Source organism: Heptranchias perlo, chromosome 27, assembly GCF_035084215.1.
Source record: "Heptranchias perlo isolate sHepPer1 chromosome 27, sHepPer1.hap1, whole genome shotgun sequence".
In the NCBI taxonomy this organism is placed as follows: Eukaryota; Metazoa; Chordata; class Chondrichthyes; order Hexanchiformes; family Hexanchidae; genus Heptranchias; species Heptranchias perlo.
Genome location: NC_090351.1, coordinates 1,551,113 through 1,573,424, shown reverse-complemented (window position 1 = coordinate 1,573,424; position 22,312 = coordinate 1,551,113). Strand labels below are relative to the sequence as shown.

The 22,312-nt window shown below is 46.0% G+C and overlaps 1 protein-coding gene across 2 annotated transcripts in view; it reads right to left on the bottom strand.

Moving 5' to 3' along the window:
- dram2b (DNA-damage regulated autophagy modulator 2b) overlaps positions 1–22,312 on the bottom strand; it is a 68,428-nt gene that overhangs the window by 16,309 nt on the left and 29,807 nt on the right. For both annotated transcript variants that reach the window (XM_068007205.1, XM_068007206.1), the window contains 3 exons: positions 20,541–20,683; positions 9,196–9,373; positions 1,902–1,984 (listed from right to left, as the gene is read on the bottom strand). In XM_068007205.1, coding sequence (XP_067863306.1) covers positions 1,902–1,984; positions 9,196–9,373; positions 20,541–20,683 — 404 coding nt within the window. The remainder of the gene's footprint in view (positions 1–1,901; positions 1,985–9,195; positions 9,374–20,540; positions 20,684–22,312) is intronic.

Sequence of the window (22,312 nt, the reverse complement as noted above, 5' to 3'; positions counted from 1 at the left end):
ATTTTTACAACTAAGTGGCTTGTTACACTACTAAGAGTCAACCACATCGAATCGGGCCAGGACCTACTCCGTTAATGGTAGGGCGTTGGGGAGAGTTATAGAACAAAGAGATCTAGGAGTACAGGTTCATAGCTCCTTGAAAGTGGAGTCACAGGTGGATAGGGTGGTGAAGAAGGCATTCAGCTTGCTTGGTTTCATTGGTCAGAACATTGAATACAGGAGTTGGGATGTCTTGTTGAAGTTGTACAAGACATTAGTAAGGCCACACTTGGAATACTGTGCACAGTTCTGGTCACCCTATTATAGAAAGGATATTATTAAACTAGAAAGAGTGCAGAAAAGATTTACTAGGATGCTACTGGGACTTGATGGTTTGACTTATAGGGAGAGATTGGATAGACTGAGACTTTTTTCCCTGGAGAGTAGGAGGTTTAGGGGTGATCTTATAGAAGTCTATAAAATAATGAGGGGCATAGATAAGGTCGATAGTCAAAATCTTTTCCCAAAGGTAGGGGAGTCTATAACAAGGGGGCATAGATTTAAGGTGAGAGGGGAGAGATACAAAAGGGTCCAGAGGGGCAATTTTTTCACTCAAAGGGTGGTGAGTGTCTGGAACGAGCTGCCAGAGGCAGTAGTAGAGGCGGGTACAATTTTGTCTTTTAAAAAGCATTTGGACAGTTACATGGGTAAGTTGGGTATAGAGGGATATGGGCCAAGTGCAGGCAATTGGGACTAGCTTAGTGGTATAAACTGGGCGACATGGACATGTTGGGCCGAAGGGCCTGTTTCCATGTTGTAAACTTCTATGATTCTACGATTCTACGATTCTACATAGCATTAGAATTGCGTGTAGGCCAGGCTAAGGACGGCAGGTTTCCTTCCCCGAAGGACATTAGTGAACCAGTTGGGTTTTTAAGACAATCCAGTTCCAGCCCAGAAATTCCCAGATTTATTGAATTCAATTCCACAATTTGTTATGGTGGGATTTGAACTCACAATCTCTGGACCATAAACACTGCACTATCGTGCCCCTATATTATGACATCTTGGAGCCCACCCGACCCACAGATCCTGCTTACTTATACCACCCAAGTAGGATAGTCACCATCAGGTCATTAGACCATCTGAGAATTGTAGGTTTGAGCCCTCGTTAGATGGATGGCAGGTACTAGGAACTCCTCCTGAGTGATCAAACTTATTCTAAAAGGTGTGAGTTCATTGTACCCATAGAATGGGCACTCACCATACCCAGAGAATGGTGCTTCCACCAGTTGGGGGGTACTACAACAACAACTTGCATTTATATAGCACTTTTAACATAGTAGAATATTCCAAGGCACTACTGCCCAATCTCATTTCACAAAGCCAACGGAGAGAGAAAACATTCATTCCATCAATCTGAATAGATTCAAACCCAGGTCCCAGAAGTGACAGCTCTCTGTGCCACCTCGTTCCTTATTCCACACAGCTTCAAAAACCTCACAATGAATTACAATTGCACATTGGGCAAATTCAAATAGCCATGGACACTTTAAACACGGAGCACAATCAATCAACAACATTAGAGCCACATATTCCCAGCATTGCATCCTGACCTATACCCAGCAATCCTCATTTGAACATCAAGATTTTAATGTCTTGCTTTGATCGTAGCACCAATTTGAGGGGGCAGTGGTTTCAGAGATGTCCCTGAATCACTCGCCCACTCATGAAATGGGGATTTAATTTTCTCTCCTCTATCTACTGGAGGACATGTGGTGCCCGAGGAATCAAACCTCAGCAGGAGAGGAGTGAGAATAACGAAGGGGAAAATGATGCTAACCGTGTAACTATTACACTTTCGACACAGCCTGGATGGAAGTAGCTGCATGGATTGAGACATTCACTTAGTCGAAGCTTACCTTCTCTGTTGGGTTCCAGTGTAGCTTCATTGCCATCTCAATGGTAGGAATCGTTGTGTAGAGAGCCACAGAGGAGATAAACACTGGACAGAAGGGAGTCATGGAAATGACATGTAGCATCAGGCAACTTTAGAAAGCAGTTACTTTTTACACCTTGAACTGGAACTGGCTAACCGAACTCAGCAAAAATCAATGACCACACTTTAACCAAATGAGACTTTCAGCGGATGAGTGGGGGACCGACAGGATGGTGTCCGATTGAAGAGTGGGGGACCAACAGGATGGTGTGCAATTGAAGCGTGGGGGACCGACAGGGTGGTGTCCGATTGAAGAGTGGGGGACCGACAGGATGGTGTGCAATTGAAGAGTGGGGGACCGACAGGGTAGTGTCCGATTGAAGAGTGGGGGACCGACAGGATGGTGTGCAATTGAAGAGTGGGGGACCGACAGGGTAGTGTCCGATTGAAGAGTGGGGGACCGACAGGATGGTGTGCAATTGAAGAGTGGGGGACCGACAGGATGGTGTCCGATTGAAGAGTGGGGGACCGACAGGGTGGTGTCCGATTGAAGAGTGGGGGACCAACAGGATGGTGTGCAATTGAAGAGTGGGGGACCGACAGGATGGTGTGCAATTGAAGAGTGGGGGACCGACAGGGTGGTGTCCGATTGAAGAGTGGGGGACCGACAGGGTGGTGTCCGATTGAAGAGTGGGGGACCGACAGGGTGGTGTGCAATTGAAGAGTGGGGGACCGACAGGATGGTGTGCAATTGAAGAGTGGGGGACCGACAGGGTGGTGTCCGATTGAAGAGTGGGGGACCGACAGGGTGGTGTCCGATTGAAGAGTGGGGGACCGACAGGGTGGTGTCCGATTGAAGAGTGGGGGACCGACAGGATGGTGTCCGATTGAAGAGTGGGGGACCGACAGGATGGTGTCCGATTGAAGAGTGGGGGACCGACAGGGTGGTGTCCGAATGAAGAGTGGGGGACCGACAGGATGGTGTCCGATTGAAGAGTGGGGGACCGACAGGATGGTGTGCAATTGAAGAGTGGGGGACCGACAGGATGGTGTCCGATTGAAGAGTGGGGGACCGACAGGATGGTGTGCAATTGAAGAGTGGGGGACCGACAGGATGGTGTCCGATTGAAGAGTGGGGGACCGACAGGGTGGTGTCCGATTGAAGAGTGGGGGACCGACAGGATGGTGTCCGATTGAAGAGTGGGGGACCGACAGGATGGTGTCCGATTGAAGAGTGGGGGACCGACAGGATGGTGTCCGATTGAAGAATGGGGGACCGACAGGATGTTGTCCCATTTATGATTGGGGGACCTGACGTTGATTGGTAGAGCTTTCTGGGTAGATGTCACATGGAGAGAAAAGGGAGAGAGATAAAGATACAGACAGAGAGAGAGAGAGACGAGAGACAGAGATAAAGAGAGAGACGGAGAGAGAGATAAAGAGAAAGAGAGAGAGAGAGAGTGTGAGTGAGTATGCATAAAAGAGATGGAGAGAGATATGGTGAATTCTATGTCACAAGCCTGCATCTGGGACTTGTCCCACTTCATGCAGTGGGTGGCCTTTAAAGAGGAGATGGTTCGGGTACAGTCTAGGCACATTCCTACGAGGGGGGAAAGGTAGGGCAACTAAAGCCAGACCTCCTTGGATGATGGAAGAGACAGCGAGTAAGATGAAGCAGAAAAAGGGGGCATATGACAGATGTCAGGTTGATAACACAAGTGAGAACCAGGCTGAGTATAGAAAGTACAGAGGAGAAGTAAAAAAGGAAATAAGAGGGGCAAAGGAAGTGTGAGAGAATAGACTGACGGCCAACATAAAAAGGAATCCAAATGTCTTCTATAGGCATATAAATAATAAACGGGTAGTAAGAGGAGGGGTGGGCCTGATTAGGGACCATAAAGGAGATCTACTCATGGAGGCAGAGGGCATGGCTGAGGTACTAAATGAGTACTTTGCATCTGTCTTTACCAAAGGAAGATGTAGTTGAGATACTGGATGGGCTAAAAATTGATAAAGAGGAGGTACTAGAAAGGCTGGCTGTACTTAAAGTAGATAAGTCACCCGGTCCGGATGGGATGCATCCTAGGTTGCTGAGGGAAGTAAGGGTGGAAATTGCAGAGCTGCTGGCCATAATCTTCCAAACATCCTTAGATAGGGGGGTGCTTCCAGAGAACTAGAGAATTGCAAATGTTACACCCTTGTTCAAAAAAGGGTGTAAGGATAAACCCAGCAACTATAGACCAGTCAGTTTAACCTCGGTGGTGGGAAAACTTTTAGAAACGATAATCCGAGACAAATTAATAGTCACGTGGACAAGTGTGAATTAATAAAGGTAAGCCAGCATGGATTTGTTAAAGGCAAATCGTGCTTAACTAACTTGATTGAGTTTTTTGATGAGGTAACAGAGAGGGTAGATGAGGGCAATGCACTTGATGTTGTGTATATGGACTTTCAAAAGGCGTTTGAGAAAGTGCCACATAATAAACTTGTCAGCAAAATTGAAGCCCATGGAATAAAAGGGGCAGTGGCAGCATGGATACAGAATTAGCTAAGTGACAGCGAACAGAGAGTAGTGGTGAACGATTGTTTTTCGGACTGGAGGGAGGTGTACAGTGGTGTTCCCCAGGGGTCAGTGCTGGGACCACTGCTTTTCTTGATATATATTAATGACTTGGACTTGGGTGTACAGGGCACAATTTCAAAATTTGCAGTTGACACAAAACTTGAAAGTGTAATGAACAGTGAGGAGGATAGTGATAGACTTCAAGAGGATATAGACAGTCTGGTGAAATGGGCAGACACATGGCAGATGAAAATTAACGCAGAGAAGTGCAAAGTGATACATTTTGGCAGGAAGAATGATGAGAGGCAATATAAACTAAAGGGCACAACCCTAAAAGGGGTCCAGGAACAGAGAGATCTGGGGGTATATGTGCACAAATCGTTGAAGGTGGCAGGGCAGGTTGAGAAAGCGGTTAAAAAAGCATACGGGATCCTAGGCTTTATAAATAGAGGCATAGAATACAAAAGCAAGGAAGTTATGATGAACCTTTATAAAACACTGGTTCGGCCACAACTGGAGTATTGTGTCCAATTCTGGACACCGCACTTTAGGAAAGATGTGAAGGCCTTAGAGAGGGTGCAGAAAAGATTTACTAGAATGATTCCAGGGATGAGGGACTTCAGTTAAGTGGATAGACTGGAGAAGCTGGGGTTGTTCTCCTTAGAGCAAAGAAGGTTGAGAGGAGATTTGATAGGAGGTGCTCAAAATCATGAAGGGTTTAGATAGAGTAGATAGAGAGAAACTGTTCCCATTGTCAAAAGGGTGGTGAACCGGAGGACACAGATTTAAGGTAACTGGCAAAAGAACCAAAGGCGACAGAGGAAAAACTTTTTTACACAGCGAGTAGTTATGATCTGGAATGCACTGCCTGAAAGGGTGGTGGAAGCAGATTCAATTGTGGCTTTCAAAAAGGAATTGGATAAATATTTGAAGGGAAAAAAATTGCAGGGCTGCGGAGAAAGAGCGGGGGAATGGGACTAACTGGATTGCTCCTACAAAGAGCTGGCACAGGTTCGATGGGCCGAATGGCCTCCATCTGTGCTGTAAGGATTCTATGATTGAGGATAGAACAGGATGATTAAAAGTTATAATAAGAAGCTTATTATTGTATCATGGATTTACTATACTGAGGAAGTTCAATTTCTGCTCTTATTTCAAATATTCCAAATTTCCTCTGAACGTCTATTTCCCTTCAGATGAAGAGCTGCAGAATTTCACTGCCATGATGTTAACAGGAGTGCACACACATTCTCAGGGCTCCCGGCACAATGCTGGCCTTGGCACATTCAATGAACAGATTCGAGTAATTACACCACAATGAAAGGTCTCGATGGAGCTGCCAAGACTCCCAATCTGATACTCCTACTGCCCCCAACCCCCTTCCTCCAATGAATCTTTCCTGATGGGACCCTCCTACTCCCACCCACCCTTCAATCTCTCTGATGGGACTCTACAGTACTGGGGAAAGAGAGCGCTGTTCTGTTGGGAAGGACTACACCTGAACCATGCTGGGACCAGAGTTCTAGCGAATCGAATAACTAGGGAGGTAGATAGGGCTTTAAGCTAAATAAGCGGGGGGAGGGTCCCGGTGGAGAGAAATCCAGAATGCTAAAGAGAAAAGACAAAGAAGCAGTGCAGGAAAGTGATTGGGGTAAGGATAACCAGAAAGTGTCAGGAAGGGACAGAGCGTACAAACAAAAGAGTGCACTAACAAATAGGGTCCGGGTAAGAAAAAAATAGGGCCATAGTACCAAAAAATGTTAATTTGTCTAAAAATGTTAAAAAGACAAATCTAAAGGCACTGTGTCTGAATGCACGAAGCAATCGTAATAAGGTAGACGAATTAACAGCGCAAATAGATGTAAACGGATACGATATAATTGCGATTACAGAGACATGGCTGCAGGGTGACCAAGACTGGGAGCTGAATATCCAAGGGTATTCGATATTTGGGAAGGACAGGCAAAAAGGAAAAGGAAGTGGGTTGGCGTTGTTAGTAAAGGATGAAATCAGAGCAAGAGTGAGAAAGGATATTGGCTCAGAAAATCAAGATGTAGAATCAGTATGGGTGGAGTTAAGAAGCACCAAGAGGCAGAAAACACTGGTGGGAGTTGTCTATAGGCCTTCAAACAGTAGTGGTAATGTAGGGGATGGCATCAAACAGGAAATTAGAGATTCGTGTAACAAGGGTACTACAGTAATCATGGGTGACTTTAATCTACATATAGACTGGCCAAACCAAATTAGCAATAATGCTGTGGGGGATGAATTCCTGGAGTGTGTACAAGATGGATTTTTAGACCAGTATGTTGAGGAGCCGACCAGGGAACAAGCTATCCTAGATTTGGTATTGTGCAATGAGAAGGGGTTAATTAATAATCTTGTTGTGCGGGGTCCTTTAGGGAAGAGTGACCATAACATGATAGAATTCTTCATTAAGATGGAAAGTGAAGTAGTCCAATCCGAAACTAGGGTCCTAAATGTAAACAAAGGAAACTACGAAGGTATGAGGAGTGAGTTGGCTATGATAGATTGGGGTGCTTCATTAAAAGGCATGACGGTGGATAGGCAATGGCTAACATTTAAGGAACGAATGCATGAATTGCAACAGTTATACATTCCTTTCTGGCGCAAAAAGGAATAACGTCCCAACCAGGGCTAACAAAAGAAATTAAGGATAGTATTAGATCCAAAGAGGAGTCATATAAAGTTGCAGAAAAAGTAGCAAGCCTGAGGATAGGCAGCAGTTTAGAATTCAGCAAAAAAGGACCAAGAGATTGATTAAGAGGGGAAAATAGAGTATGAGAGTAAACTTGCAAGTTTAAAAGTGGACTGTAAAAGCTTGTACAGGTATGTAAAAAGAAAAAGATTAGTGAAGACAAATGTAGGTCCCTTACAGTCAGAAACGGGAGAATTTTTAATGGGGAACAAGGAAATGGCAGAGCAATTAAACAAATACTTTGGTTCTGTCTTCACGGAAGAGGACACAAATAACTTCCCAGAAATGCTAGGGAACCAAGGGACTAGTGAGAAGGAGGAATTAAAGGAAATTAGTATTAGTAAAAAAAATAATGCTGGAGAAATTAATGGGACTGAAAGCCAATAAATCCCCAGGGCCTGATAATCTGCATCCCAGAGTATGAAAAGAGGTCGCCATGGAAATAGTGGATGCATTAGTTGTCATCTTCCAAAATTCTATAGATTATGGAACAGTTCCTGCAGATTGGAAGGTGGCAAATGTAACCCCACTATTTAAAAAAGGGAGAGAGAAAACAGGGAACTACAGACCGGTTAGCCTAACATCAATAATGGGGAAAATGCTAGAGTCTATTATAAAGGATGTGATAACAGGACACTTAGAAAATATCAACGGGATTAGACAAAGTCAACATGGATTTATGAAAGGGAAATCATGTTTGACAAACCGACTGGTGTTCTTTGAGGATGTAACTGGTAGAATAGATAAGGGAGAACCAGAGGATGTGGTTTATTTGGATTTTCAGAAGGCCTTTGATAAAGTCCCACATAAGAGGTTAGTGTGCAAAATTAAAGCACATGGGATTGGTGGTAATATACTGGCATGGATTGAAATAACAGACAGGAAACAGAGAGTAGGAATAAATGGGTCTTTTTCGGGGTGGCAGGCGGTGACTAGTGGGGTACCGCAGGGATCAGTGCTTGGACCCCAACTATTCACAATATATATCAATGATTTGGATGAGGGAACCAAATGTAACATTTCCAAGTTTGCTGACGACACAAAACTAGGTGGGATTGTGAGTTGTGAGGAGGATGCAAAGAGGCTTCAAGGCGATTTGGACAAGTTGAGTGAGTGGGCAAATACATGGCAGATGCAGTATAACATGGATAAATGTGAAGTTATCCACTTCGGAAGGAAAAACAGAAAGGCAGAGTATTATTTAAATGGTGATAGATTGGGGAATGTTGATTTACAAAGGGACCTGGGTGTCCTTGTACACCAGTCACTGAAAGCAAACATGCAGGTACAGCAACCAGTTAGGAAGGCAAATGGTATGTTGGCCTTCATTGCAAGAGGATTTGAGTACAGGAGCAAGGATGTCTTACTGCAGTTATACAGGGCCTTGGTGAGACCACACCTGGAGTATTGTGTACAGTTTTGGTCTCCTTACCTAAGAAAGGATAGACTTGCCATAGAGGGAGTGCAGTGAAGGTTCACCAGACTGATTCCTGGGATGGCAGGACTGTCGTATGAGGGGAGATTGGGTCGACTCGGCCTGTATTCACTCGAGTTTAGAAGAATGAGAGGGGATCTCATTGAAACATATAAAATTCTGACAGGGCTAGACAGACTGGATTCAGGAAGGATGTTTCCCCTGGCTGGGGGGAGTCCAGAACGAAGGGGTCACAGTCTCAGGATACGGGATAGGACATTTAGGACTGCGATGAGGAGAAATTTCTTCACTCAGAGGGTGGTGAACCTGTGGAATTCTCTACCACAGAAGGCTGTGGAGGCCAAGTCACTGAATATATTTAAGAAGGAGATAGATAGATTTCTAGACACAAAAGGCATCAAGGGGTATGGGGAGAGAGCGGGAATATGGTATTGAGATAGAAGATCAGCCATGATCATATTGAATGACGGAGCAGGCTTGAAGGGCCGAATGGCCTACTCCTGCTCCTATTTTCTATGTTTCTATGTTTACAATACACTGACAGTCACGGTGAAGGATACTGCTGAGGATACTCCCTCCACACCAGATTAAGAACACACACCGGATCCAGAAGATTCCTATTCCATGGAAGAGTGGCTGCATCTTGTAGGATATAATGGTGTGGAGCAGGATGTAAATGATCCCCATCCCAAAGGTCAGTATGGCACCAATGACGTGGGCTTGAATTAATGTGGTTTTCTAAGGGGGAGAAAACAGAACAATGAAATGACAAAGTGACACTTATGGCCGACAGACACCTTGTCTAGCAGAATAAACTAATTCACAACTATAACAGACTCCTGAGCTTTGAAATTCAACTCTATTTAAAGTTCTGCTGTATCGGAGAGTTCTCAGAAACTGTGGTGTTGCGCCCACGGTCAGTTCTGTGGGCGCACCACATGCTGTACGGTTTGGCGGTGTGCAGCTTCTGGACGTGTTTCAGTCACGGGCTCTCATGGACGATTTCCGCTTCAGTGCTGCACTCGCTCAGAACACTTCTCAAAATACACAGAGACCGAAGCTTTTCATGGGTCACCTGATACATCATCTTGATATTCTTCCTGTGATTATTACACAAAGATTTAGCTTTAAACCCTGTCTTATTGCGATGGAATGGGTATCATTACAGGGTTAACCATCACTTTCTGAAGGGAATTTCTGGACCATGCCTTAGGCTGTGGGATACTGGGACTTGCTCACTGGTGTCCAGGATAGCTTCTCACTGTTCTTCTCACTGATCCTCCTTCTCCCAGCAAGCACGAAAATTTAATCTGTGAGGCTACAAGAGCAGGTCAGAGGCTGGGTATTCTGCGGCGAGTGACTCATCTCCTGACTCCCCAAAGCCTTTCCACCATCTACAAGGCACAAGTCAGGAGTGTGATGGAATACTCTCCACTTGCCTGGATGAGTGCAGCTCCAACAACACTCAAGAAGCTCAACACCATCCAGGACAAAGCAGCCCGCTTGATTGGCACCCCATCCACCACCCTAAACACGCACTCCCTTCACCACCGGCGCACCGTGGCTGCAGTGTGTACCATCCACAGGATGCACTGCAGCAACTCGCCAAGGCTTCTTCAACAACACCTCCCAAACCTGCAACCTCTACCACCTAGAAGGACAAGAGCAGCAAGCAAATGGGAACAACACCACCTGCACGTTCCCCTCCAAGTCACACACCATCCCGACTTGGAAATATATCGCCGTTCCTTCATCGTCGCTGGGTCAAAATCCTGGAACTCGCTTCCTAACAGCACTGTGGGAGAACCATCACCACACGGACTGCAGCGGTTCAAGAAGGCGGCTCACCACCACCTTCTCAAAGGTAATTAGGGATGGGCAATAAATGCTGGCCTGGCCAGCGACGCCCACATCCCATGAACGAATAAAAAAAAGGCATCTGTTAGATATACTTATCGTGATTGTTACTAAGGTTAGTCGGTAACAAGCTAGAAAATACTCCAGAGCTTCAGGACATGCACTGTTTATTACTCATCCAACTTCAACTAGCCACGTGCAGCTGTCAATCATACAAACCCTTCCAGGTCAGAGGGCACTTTCTGTACTTGACTATGGGCAAAATGTTCGTGAAAAATATTCAACCACAACAACAATAAAATCTACTTCAACTATGCAGTCCAACAGTTCCAGCAATAACAGATCACACAGGCACTGATAGATAAAATTGCTGTTAGTGTATTTGATACTACTCTCCCGTTGTGTGCTCGTAGGGCAGTAAACTTGCTTTGTGCACTGTTCCCCACAGCCTTTTCCATTAGAGGTTCCAGCTGCTGAATGGCCTAGTTGATGAATAGCCACGGTCTACTCTTCGGTTGCCGCAGCTTCAGTTTGGTTACCGTGGTTGGGTAGCCGTGGCTCAGTGCTCGCACTCTCGCCCCTGAATGAGGAGATTGTGGGTTCAAGTCCCACTCCAGAGACTTAAGCACATAATCGAGGCTAACACTCCCAGTGCAGTACTGAAGGAGTGCTGCACTGTCGGAGGTGCGGTCTTTCAGATGAGATGTTAAACAGAGACCCCATCAGCCCTCTCAGGTGGATGTAAAAGATCCCACGGCCACTATTTGAAGATGAGCAGGGGAGTTCTCCCCGGTGTCCTGGCCAATGTTTATCCCTTAATCATGATGTGGAGATGCCGGTGATGGACTGGGGTTGACAATTGTAAACAATTTTACAACACCAAGTTATAGTCCAGCAATTTTATTTTAAATTCACAAGCTTTCGGAGGCTACCTCCTTCCTCAGGTGAACGATGTGGAAATGAAATCCTCGAAATGAAATCGCATTTATAATTCACACCAGCGAACAAATGTTATCTGTTTTTAATATAACGGGTCAGTTGCTGTCTTTTCTATGTTTCTACCTCTCTATCTCTGTTTTTTTTTTGTTTGTTGTTTTTTTTGGTGATTTGTATATTCTGAGACCTTGCAGGTAACACCTGTCTGTCTGCACACTGATTGCCTTGGCAACGGGCAGTTGAAAAAACTGTCTGTAATCACCAAGCATTGTTCTGTGAATTATAAATGCGATTTCATTTCGAGGATTTCATTTCCACATCGTTCACCTGAGGAAGGAGGAAGCCTCCGAAAGCTTGGTGAATTTAAAATAAAATCGCTGGACTATAACTTGGTGTTGTAAAATTGTTTACAATTATCCCTTAATCAACATCACTAAAACAGATTATCTGGTGATTATCTCATTGCCATTTGTGGGATCTTGCTGCTGTGTTTCCAATATTACAACAGTGACTGCACTTCAAAAGTACTTAAATAGTACCTGCAATGGCTTCTCTTCCCGCTCCCGCACCGTTACCTCTGGAGTCCCCCAAGATTCTATCCTTGGCCCCCTCCCAGGTGGATGGAAAAGATCCCAGGGCCACTCTTTGAAGAGCGGGGGAGTTCTCCCCGGTGTCCTGGTCAATATTAATCCTTCAACCAACATCACTGAAACAGATTATCTGATCATTATCACATTGCTGTTTGTGGGATCTTGCTGTGCGCATATTGGCTGCCACAGTTCCTACATTACAACAGTGACCATACTTCTCAAAAGTACTTCATTGGCTGTAAAGTGCTTTGGGATGTCCTGAGGTTGCAAAAGGCGCTATATAAATGCAAATTCTTTCTTTCTTTCTTGTTGCTATGATACGTGGTATATTAGAAGATGTCAGTGTGCACAGCTGCATATGCACCAGCCCATTTCAAACAGTGTGCGGAATCACACATCGTTGATTCAGCAACTGCAAAAATACATCGCCAGTATATAATATACACCGGACATCGAACATCCTGAAATATAACTAGGCTGTGCCATTAGTTTGAAAGTCACTCCGTTCTGACAGTCAGTACAGTTCCTCAACACCCCTAATGCCTCCCTGTGGTGGTGAGCCAGCTCTCGAATTCTAAGTGTTATTAATGTAATATTCCAGCTCAGTGACCCAGACAATCCGCAACTCCCGAATCACATTAAAGCAGCTCAGTGACCCAGACAATCCGCAACTCCCGAATCACATTAAAGCAGCTCAGTGACCCAGACAATCCGCAACTCCCGAATCACATTAAAGCAGCTCAGTGACCCAGACAATCCCCAACTCCCGAATCACATTAAAGCAGCTCAGTGACCCAGACAATCCGCGCCCCAACTCCCGAATCACATTAAAGCAGCTCAGTGACCCAGACAATCCGCGCCCCAACTCCCGAATCACATTAAAGCAGCTCAGTGACCCAGACAATCCGCGCCCCAACTCCCGAATCACATTAAAGCAGCTCAGTGACCCAGACAATCCGCGCCCCAACTCCCGAATCACATTAAAGCAGCTCAGTGACCCAGACAATCCGCGTCCCAACTCCCGAATCACATTAAAGCCCCAATTCTAATCCAGCCCGGCCGGCGAGAACGGGTCATTAAAATGGCGGTGGGGGGGAGGGGTGGGGTTTGAGGTCGTGCTGTGTTCCCCCACGACCCCCCTCCTCCATTTTAACCAGGTAGAATTCATGATGTGGAGATGCTGGTGATGGACTGGGGTTGACAAATGAAAGGAATCTTACAACACCAGGTTATAGTCCAACAGTTTTATTTGAATAAAAATAAAACTGTTGGACTATAACCTGGTGTTGTAAGGTAGAATTCAGGCACGGGAGGGGCCCACTTAACATGCTAATGTCGTGGCCAGATGATGTCACTCCAGACATGGGGAGATTCACCTGGCATTAAGCCCGCAGCGAAACCCAGCGGCAGGTGGCACAGCGGCCAGATCAGGCTGAGGTAAGTTGTTTTGTTTATAAATTTCTGTGAGGATTCCTTGAGGGGCCCGGAGGAGGAGCAGCAGAGCTTCCCGGCCCCCATGAGGAATCCTTGGACTTTCCACAGCCTTCCTTCTCCCTCCCAGCGTGGTCATCGGTGGATAACCCTCCCTCCCCCAGCTCCAACCATATGCCAGGGACCTTTCCCTTGGGTCCGCTCCTGCCCCAGTTCCCAATCCGGTTCCAATTCCCAATCCGGTTCCAATTCCCAATCCGGTCCCAATTTCTGCTCCTGCCCAACCTTATCCTGAGCCCAGACTTAAAATCAGGGCTCAGGATAAGGTTGCCTATCCCTCCCCATCCTCCTGGCTCGAGTAGGATTGTTCCAGCATCTGCGGGTATTGGTGATTAATCTCCAGGACATTGCTGCGAGCAACACTCGGGTGGAACATCATAGGAGCGTTAAAGTAAGTGTTTTTGAACACTTTCATTTATTAGTTATAAAAATGCATCCTAAGTTGCTGAGGGAAGTAAGGGTGGAAATTGCGGAGGTACTGGCCATAATCTTCCAAACATCCTTAGATACAGGGGTGGTGCCTGAGGACTGGAGAATTGTGAATGTTACACCCTTGTTCAAAAAAGGGTGTAAGGATAAACCCAGCAACTACAGGCCAGTCAGTTTAACCTCAGTGATGGGGAAACTTTTAGAAACGATAATCCAGGACAGAATTAACAGTCACTTGGACGAGTGTGGATTGATTGGGAAAGTCAGCACGGATTTGTTACAGACAAATTGTGTTTAACTAACCTGATTGAGTTTTTTGATGAGGTAACAGAGAGGGTCGATGAGGGCAATGCAGTTGATGTGGTGTATATGGACTTTCAAAAGGCGTTTGATAAAGTGCCACATGGTTGGCTTATTATCAAGATTGAAGCCCATGGAATAAAGGGGACAGTAGCAGCATGGATACAGAATTGGCTAAGGGGCAGGAAACAGAGAGTAGTGGTGAACGGTTGTTTTTCGGACTGGAGGGAGGTGTACAGTGGTGTTCCCCAGGGGTCGGTGCTGGGACCACTGCTTTTCTTGATATATATTAATGACTTGGACTTGGGTGTACAGGGCACAATTTCAAAATTTGCAGATGACACAAAACTTGGAAGTGTAGTAAACAGTGAGGAGGATAGTGATAGACTTCAAAAGGATATAGACAGGCTGGTGGAATGGGCGGACACGTGGCAGATGAAATTTAACACAGAAAAATGTGAGGTGATACATTTCGGAAGAATGAGGAGAGGTAATATAAACTAAAGGGCACAATTCTAAAAGGGGTACAGGAACAGAGAGATCTGGGGGTATATGTGCACAAATCATTGAAGGTGGCAGGGCAGGTTGAGAAAGTGGTTAAAAAAGCATACAGGATCCTGGGCTTTATAAATAGAGACATAGAGTACAAAAGTATGGAAGTCATGATGAACCTTTATAAAACACTGGTTCGGCCACAACTGGAGTATTATGTCCAGTTCTGGGCACCGCACTTTCGGAAAGATGTGAAGGCCTTAGAGAGGGTGCAGAAGAGATTTACTAGAATGATAGTCATAGAGTCATAGAGTCATACAGCACGGATAGAGGCCCTTCGGCCCATCGTGTCCGCGCCGGCCATCAAGCCCTGTCTACTCTAATCCCATATTCCAGCATTTGGTCCGTAGCCTTGTATGCTATGGCATTTCAAGTGCTCATCCAAATGCTTCTTGAATGTTGTGAGGGTTCCTGCCTCCACAACCCTTTCAGGCAGTGAGTTCCAGACTCCAACCACCCTCTGGGTGAAAAAGTTCTTTCTCAAATCCCCTCTAAACCTCCCGCCTTTTACCTTGAATCTATGTCCCCTTGTTATAGAACCCTCAACGAAGGGAAAAAGCTCCTTAGTATCCAGGGATGAGGGGCTTCAGTTACGTGGATAGACTGGAGAAGCTGGGGTTGTTCTCCTTGGAACAGAGACAGTTAAGAGGAGATTTGATAGAAGTATTCAAAATCATGAAGTGTCTAGACAGAGTAGATAGAGAGAAACTGTTCCCATTGGCAGGGGGGTCAAGGACCAGAGGACATAGATTTAAGGTGATTGGCAAAAGAACCAAAGGTAACATGAGGAAATACTTTTTTACGCAGCGAGTGGTTAGGATCTGGAATGCACTGCCCGAGGGGGTGGTGGAGGCAGATTCAATCATGGCCATCAAAAGGGAACTGGATAAATACTTGAAAGGAAAAAAATTTGCAGGGCTACAGGGAAAGGGCGGGGGAGTGGGACTAGCTGGATTGCTCTTGCATAGAGCCGGCACGGACTCGATGGGCCGAATGGCCTCTTTCCGTGCCGTAATCTTTCCATGATGTCAGACATGGCTGTTGACAGATAGTGAAGAATCATCCAATCGGGTAATGAAGAGTCTATTCACTTTCCGATTGGCATAGGAAGGCACTGTGCTGTAAGGATGGACACGACGGGTGACCAACGGGGGTATTTGGGGTCCCGGCGGTTGGAGGCAGGAGGTCATGTGATGAAACCTCCAGGAATATGTCCAACCAACCAGAGTTGGCAACCCCTAGCTCAAGAGTGGCCCACACTTCCCATGTCGCTGTCTGAGGTTTGTACTAACATGTGACCCAGGGACAATCCCACTGTCTGCTGAGAATTCCCCATCCCAGCTCGCACAGAATGGGATCACTAATGCTGTCCTTATACAGCCAGTGCAGGGCTGGAAGGAAGAGCACAGAGAGACCATCTACATTCCCTCGAATGTAAGCTCACATTCCTACCTAAGGCAAGACTGTCCTCTCTGCCCGTCCACATCTGTCACCCCATCAATCACTCCCTCTATCAGACATGGCCCCCTCACCCCCCTCTATCCAATCCGATCCACGGTCCCACAGTAAGATCTGACCCTAACTCCCCAACCTCTGAACAATGACTTGCACCCCTTCTTCAGCCCAACTGCTGTTGAATACAGAGTCCAGGAAATATTATTTTGGTCCTTTAACTGCAGCCCACCCCCAGCATGGTGGAGCATATTAGTTAAACTCGTACAGGGAGCATTCACTCTCTCTACCTGCTGCTACAGGCACTGTACGTAAGCACTGACTCGCATGAGATCCTGAATCTCCACAGTTAATGTAATGGAACAGTACCACACATGCTCCTGCATGAATCTCGTGTGTGAACATTTGATACAAGCTGTTGACTTCTCACAACTTGGAGAGCACAGCGTTCTGTGGGTCTCATGAAGGAAATAGTTTCCGTGAGGGGAATGAATAGTTAGGCCGCAGTACAGGCCTGCTCAGTGAGAGTAGTACAATAATTACTGAGATGCATAGCTTCATGTGAGGCAGTGCCTCTGTACACAGTTATTTGTGGAACCAGGTCCTGACTATTCAGTTCCCTGGCTGGTTGCTTCACAGTGTGAACACTAGTTCAGACCCAGCCCGTTTGATTTACAGTATTGGGTAACCTGACTACTCCTCTCTCTCAGAGACTAACTACAGCGATGGGTTCAAAAGCTTTATTAGAAAGAACGAACATGCATTTATATAGCATCTTTCATGACCTCAGGATGTTGTAAAGCACTTTACAGCCAATGAAGTACTTTTGAAGTGCAGTCACTGTTGTAATGTAGGAAATGCGGCAGCCAATTTGCACACAGCAAGATCCCACAAACAGCAATTTGAGAATGACCAGATAATCTGTTTTAGTGATGTTGGTTGAGGGATAAATATTGGCCAAGACACTGGGAAGAACTCCCCTGCTCTTCTTCAAAATAGTGCCATGGGATCTTTTACGTTAACCTAAGATGGCAGACAGAGCCCCGATTTAATGTCTCATCTGAAAGATGGCACATCCAGCATTGCAGCACTCCCTCAGCACTGCATTGGACTGTCAGCCTGGTTTATGTGCTCAGCTCCCTGGAGTGGGACCTGAACCCACAACCTCCTCACTCAGAGGCAGGAGTGCTACCCACTGAGCCACGGCTGACGCCACTAAAACTACAAAGGGATTCCCTAGTCTGGAGGTAACTTGTTTCTCGGACAAGAGATGAAGAATGGTTGACACTTCCCACAAATGAAGCCCTGTCACCACGGAAATAGATGGACAGTAATACAGAGTGGGACAATGGGAGGCAGCACAGGTCCGAGTGAAACACCAACACCCGGGAATCAAAGCACTCAGCCCTGCCCATTCCAATACACTGATGGGGACTCTTATGACTCAGGGTTTTTAAACACCAATTTAAGCCCCACCCCTAGAAAACAGGACATGTATACCTTGGGCTGTACAGTCCAAGGCTAACAATCACACTGTGTTGTGCACTGGAATTTGGGACTACATCTCCTGCATCTCAAAAGATTGTAAATACTACACTCTGGACTGTTAACTCAATTTAGTTGCACTAAAAATTTTACAAAGAGACAACATTAGACAATGACTATGAAGGACAATAACTGAATGAAAGATCTAGAGACAGTCCACAGGGGATTTATTTACCCCTTTCAAGCTTCAGACATCCGTTAAATTCAATCAAATGCCGCTTCCAACCTATATTTAATCTTGGCATCGAACAGATTCTTATGGTTCTCCCTTGGTAACCAGAACTCTGGATGTGAGATGGATGATAACCGTTAGACCCTAAAATTCTCACACAATTCTACGTATCTAAAGAGAACATGCTCTACGCTACCACTGCTGAAAACTGAACATTGAAATCCATTGAAGGTAGGGCTGTAAATCGATCCTGATCAAGAGCACAGATTCTCGGAACATTAAATCACAATTTTATGAACTAAATCTCATGGATTTTTAATGAGAAGTCAGTCACACAGGTCAGGATTTTCTGTTTCCCTGCTTACCTGCACATGGTTTTCCAACCAGAAAAACCAATGGGCGGAATGTCACAGGCTGGTAATCAGAGACATGGAAAAGCCTGGCCCTCTTGTCCATCACTTGGCCAGTTTCACATGAACCGTCCAGCCATTACTGACATATCTCAACACTGAAGATACATCATTTTCTGACATGAATCTATTAACAATTATCCGAGGCAGTGAGTCAGCAGCTGCCTTTTCATCTGTGAAACCTGGGACACAGCGTGTACCTGACCTGGGAGTGTACTCTCATAAACTTGAGCTCATCCTAAACTCTGCTGCCTGTATCCTAACTCGCACCAAGTCCCGTTCACCCATCACCCCCCGTGCTCACTGACCTACACTGGCTCCCAGACCCGGAATGCCTCGATTTTAAAGTTCTCATCCCTGTTTTCAAATCCCTCCATGGTCTCACCCCCTCCCTATCTCTGTGACCTCCTCCAGCCCGACAACCCTCCGAGATCTCTGCGCTCCTCCAATTCTGGCCTCTTGCGCATCCCTGATTTTAATCACTCCACCATTGGCGGCCGTGCCTTCAGCTGACTAGGCCCTAAGCTCTGGAATTCCCTCCCTAAACCTCTCCACCTCTGTCTCCTCCTTTCAGACACTCCTTAAAATCTACCTCTTTGACCAAGCTTTTGGTCACCTGTCCTGATATCTCCTTATGTGGATCAGTGACAAATTTTGTTTGATAATCACTCCTGTGAAGCGCTTTGGGATGTTTTAATGCGTTAAGGGTGCTATATAAACACAAGTTGTTATTGTTGATGAAAGAACAGTGTAGAGGGAGCTTTACTCTGTATCTAACCTGTGCTGTACCTGCCCTGGGAGTGTTTGATGGGACAGTGTAGAGGGAGCTTTACTCTGTATCTAACCTGTGCTGTACCTGCCCTGGGAGTGTTTGATGGGACAGTGTAGAGGGAGCTTTACTCTGTATCTAACCCGTGCTGTACCTGCCCTGGGAGTGTTTGATGGGACAGTGTAGAGGGAGCTTTACTCTGTATCTAATCCGTGCTGTACCTGCCCTGGGAGTGTTTGATGGGACAGTGTAGAGGGAGCTTTACTCTGTATCTAACCCGTGCTGTACCTGCCCTGGGAGTGTTTGATGGGACAGTGTAGAGGGAGCTTTACTCTGTATCTAACCCGTGCTGTCCCTCGTATGGGAGTATTGATGTTGACATTGGGTGTCTGAAATTGGAAGTGCTGCGTTCACCAGCATTAAAATTCCTCACCTCAAAGAAGTTGAACACAGCACCTGATAGCTCGCATGCAATAAATTCACAAGTGGATTAAAGAAAGGGAATAAACCAGCTGTTCCACCCTTAAATTCACAGGGGCTCTCTCTCCACACAAGGGATTATTCACACTGCTGTAGTCCATGCCCACAGGTGGGATAGTTACTGTACACCAACCTCTGCCAGATAACTTCAAGCTCAAAGGCAGATTGTTGATCACCCATTTCCTCCGCTCCTGCCCTGAAGACACTGACAGTCCCTGGACTCCAGTCCCACCAATAACTGCTGCTCTATAACTTGATGTGGAGATGCCGGTGATGGACTGGGGTTGACAATTGTAAACAATTTTACAACACCAAGTTATAGTCCAGCAATTTTATTTTAAATTCACAAGCTTTCGGAGGCTTCCTCCTTCGTCAGGTGAACGATGTGAAAAAAAAACTTGTCGAAGTAGCAGGTTATTTGACCATGGAAGGAAGCAGCATTGAGCCTGGTCCTGTCCCTACCCCAGTGTCCATGCACACAGTCCCAGCAGGAGTCGCTGGATGGCAGGAACCACGGCCGATTGTCTCCTCCCTCGCTCAAGACTCTGAGGGCAGCTTAATGCCACAACTGCTATGCTGACTGAGATAAGCTGGTTCAGCACAGACCAGGTATTGGCCCCCAGTGCTCGGTCCATATGACTAAACTATGTGCGTTTATCCAGCCCAGCTACTGGGGAGCCAGAGATATTATTTTAAGAAGTTCTGATAGAAATGCAACAATTAGCAAGAAATGATGTGTATCCCACTCATGGGGCAGATTTCGATACGTCTCCTGTGCCTTCTCTAGTTCTCTTGGTAACTCGGATAAAAAGGGTTTCCATTGTTACCACCGAATGTTGATGTCGGAATAAACCAAGTGTTCCACTCCTCCCCCCTCTGTATCATGGATGCGCACAGAAATTCCAAGCGCACGGATTATTACCTGGAAGTTCGCCACTATACAGAGTCCCAGGCAGCTGAGTAGGCCTAGCACTAGGCCTGCCTTATTCAGTCTGGAGATGGTGGGGTCGTCCTCCTGGTTCAGAGCCTCCACCTGTTTGTATCGTACGTACATCGTTGCAACACCTGCGGGGGGAAGAGACCAGAAAACATCAGGGCCTGAACTGGAGCCTACAAGCAACTTTACTCCTGTTCAGGTGGTAAGGCACACAGTCAGGTACAGTGGCGCAGTGGCTGTACTACTGGACTACTAATCCAGAGGCCTGGACTAATCCAGAGAGCGTGAGTTCAAATCCCCCCAGTGCAGTTTAAAAATTAGAATTTAGTTTTTAAAAAATCTGAAAATAAAAAGCTGATGTCAGTAAAAGTGATCATGAAGCTCTGAGATTGTCATAAAAACCCAACCGGTTCACTCGTGTCCTTTAGGGAAGGAAACCTGCCGTCCTTATCTGGTCTGGGCCTATATGTGACTCCAGTCCCACACCAATGTGGTTGACTCTTAACTGCCCTCTGAAGTGACCCAGCGAGCCCCTCAGTTGTATCAAACCACTATCAGCGGTTGAAGAAGAGGGCCCACCACCATCTCCTCAGGGCAACTAGAGACAGGCAATAATTGCCAGCCTTGCCAGTGATGCCCACATCCCATAAAAAATATAAATAAGTTTGAAAAGAGGAGAGAACTTAGGAGCATCAGAAAAGTGAAGGACGAGGAAATTAATGGAAATTAAAATCGTGTAGTTTGAACCGTTGTTCCCAAAAGCTGCCCACATTATCATTTCACAGTCTGGAAGTACTCGCTAAGTAACCACGAGCTGACGAGCTTTCGCTGACAGGCAATGTCAGAGAAAAGTTGCGTCCCTTTAGGCTCGTAGCTATGCTTAAACCTCAACTCCTGGAAAAAGTAAAAAAAAAATAACATAGAAGCAACTGACAGAGGTCTATTTTAAACTCTCAGTACAATGGCCTAACTACAATTTCTTACTATCATGAGATCAAAAAAAATACAAATATTTTATTGTACGTCAGATGAGGAATGGAACAAGCATGACCGTGATGCTCCTGTAGTCGAATTGCCTGCTCAATGACATGGTTCACCCATGAATAAAAGTCTCTTTGCATCAGTGGTGGAGGGTGTCCCTGGAACTGTCCGCCAGCAAGGAAAACCTTCACCAAAGTGGGAGAACATTTGCCGAGAACATTTTTTTAAAAAGTGAGAGCGACGTTGTGTGAGATTATTAATTTTATTCCAACTAGTGAGAACGGAAACTAACCTGTGCTAAACTCAGTCCACACTGAAACCCAGCTCACAGATGTGAAAGCCTAGTGTGCTCCTGCAGCAGCTGGTCCCATTTGTAAAGACTGGTGTGAAATTTTACCTTTGTCATTTTACATATGGCAGAGTGCAGGGAAATAAATATAAATTTCACTCTGTACTGTGGAAAATATGGGGGAAAATATGGCCCCTGCGCAGGCAGGACGGAACTTTCGTCTGGCCTCAGTACTTACCTTCCAGCAGCATTGAAAACTCAGCCTTACACGAGGATTGAAGTAAATGCGCACATTTCACCAGTAGGGGTAGCCCCAATCTCTTAAAGGGAGATTGGGTGTTAAATTGGGTCGTGTCGCGCCCGTTGTTTCGGCGCTACACGGCCTCTCCGACATCCAAGATGGCGTCTTGGATGCGCACGCACGTTTCCTGTGTGACGTGCGCCAGACGCCATCTTGGTATAGGAGTTAGCGCAGGCGCAGATAACG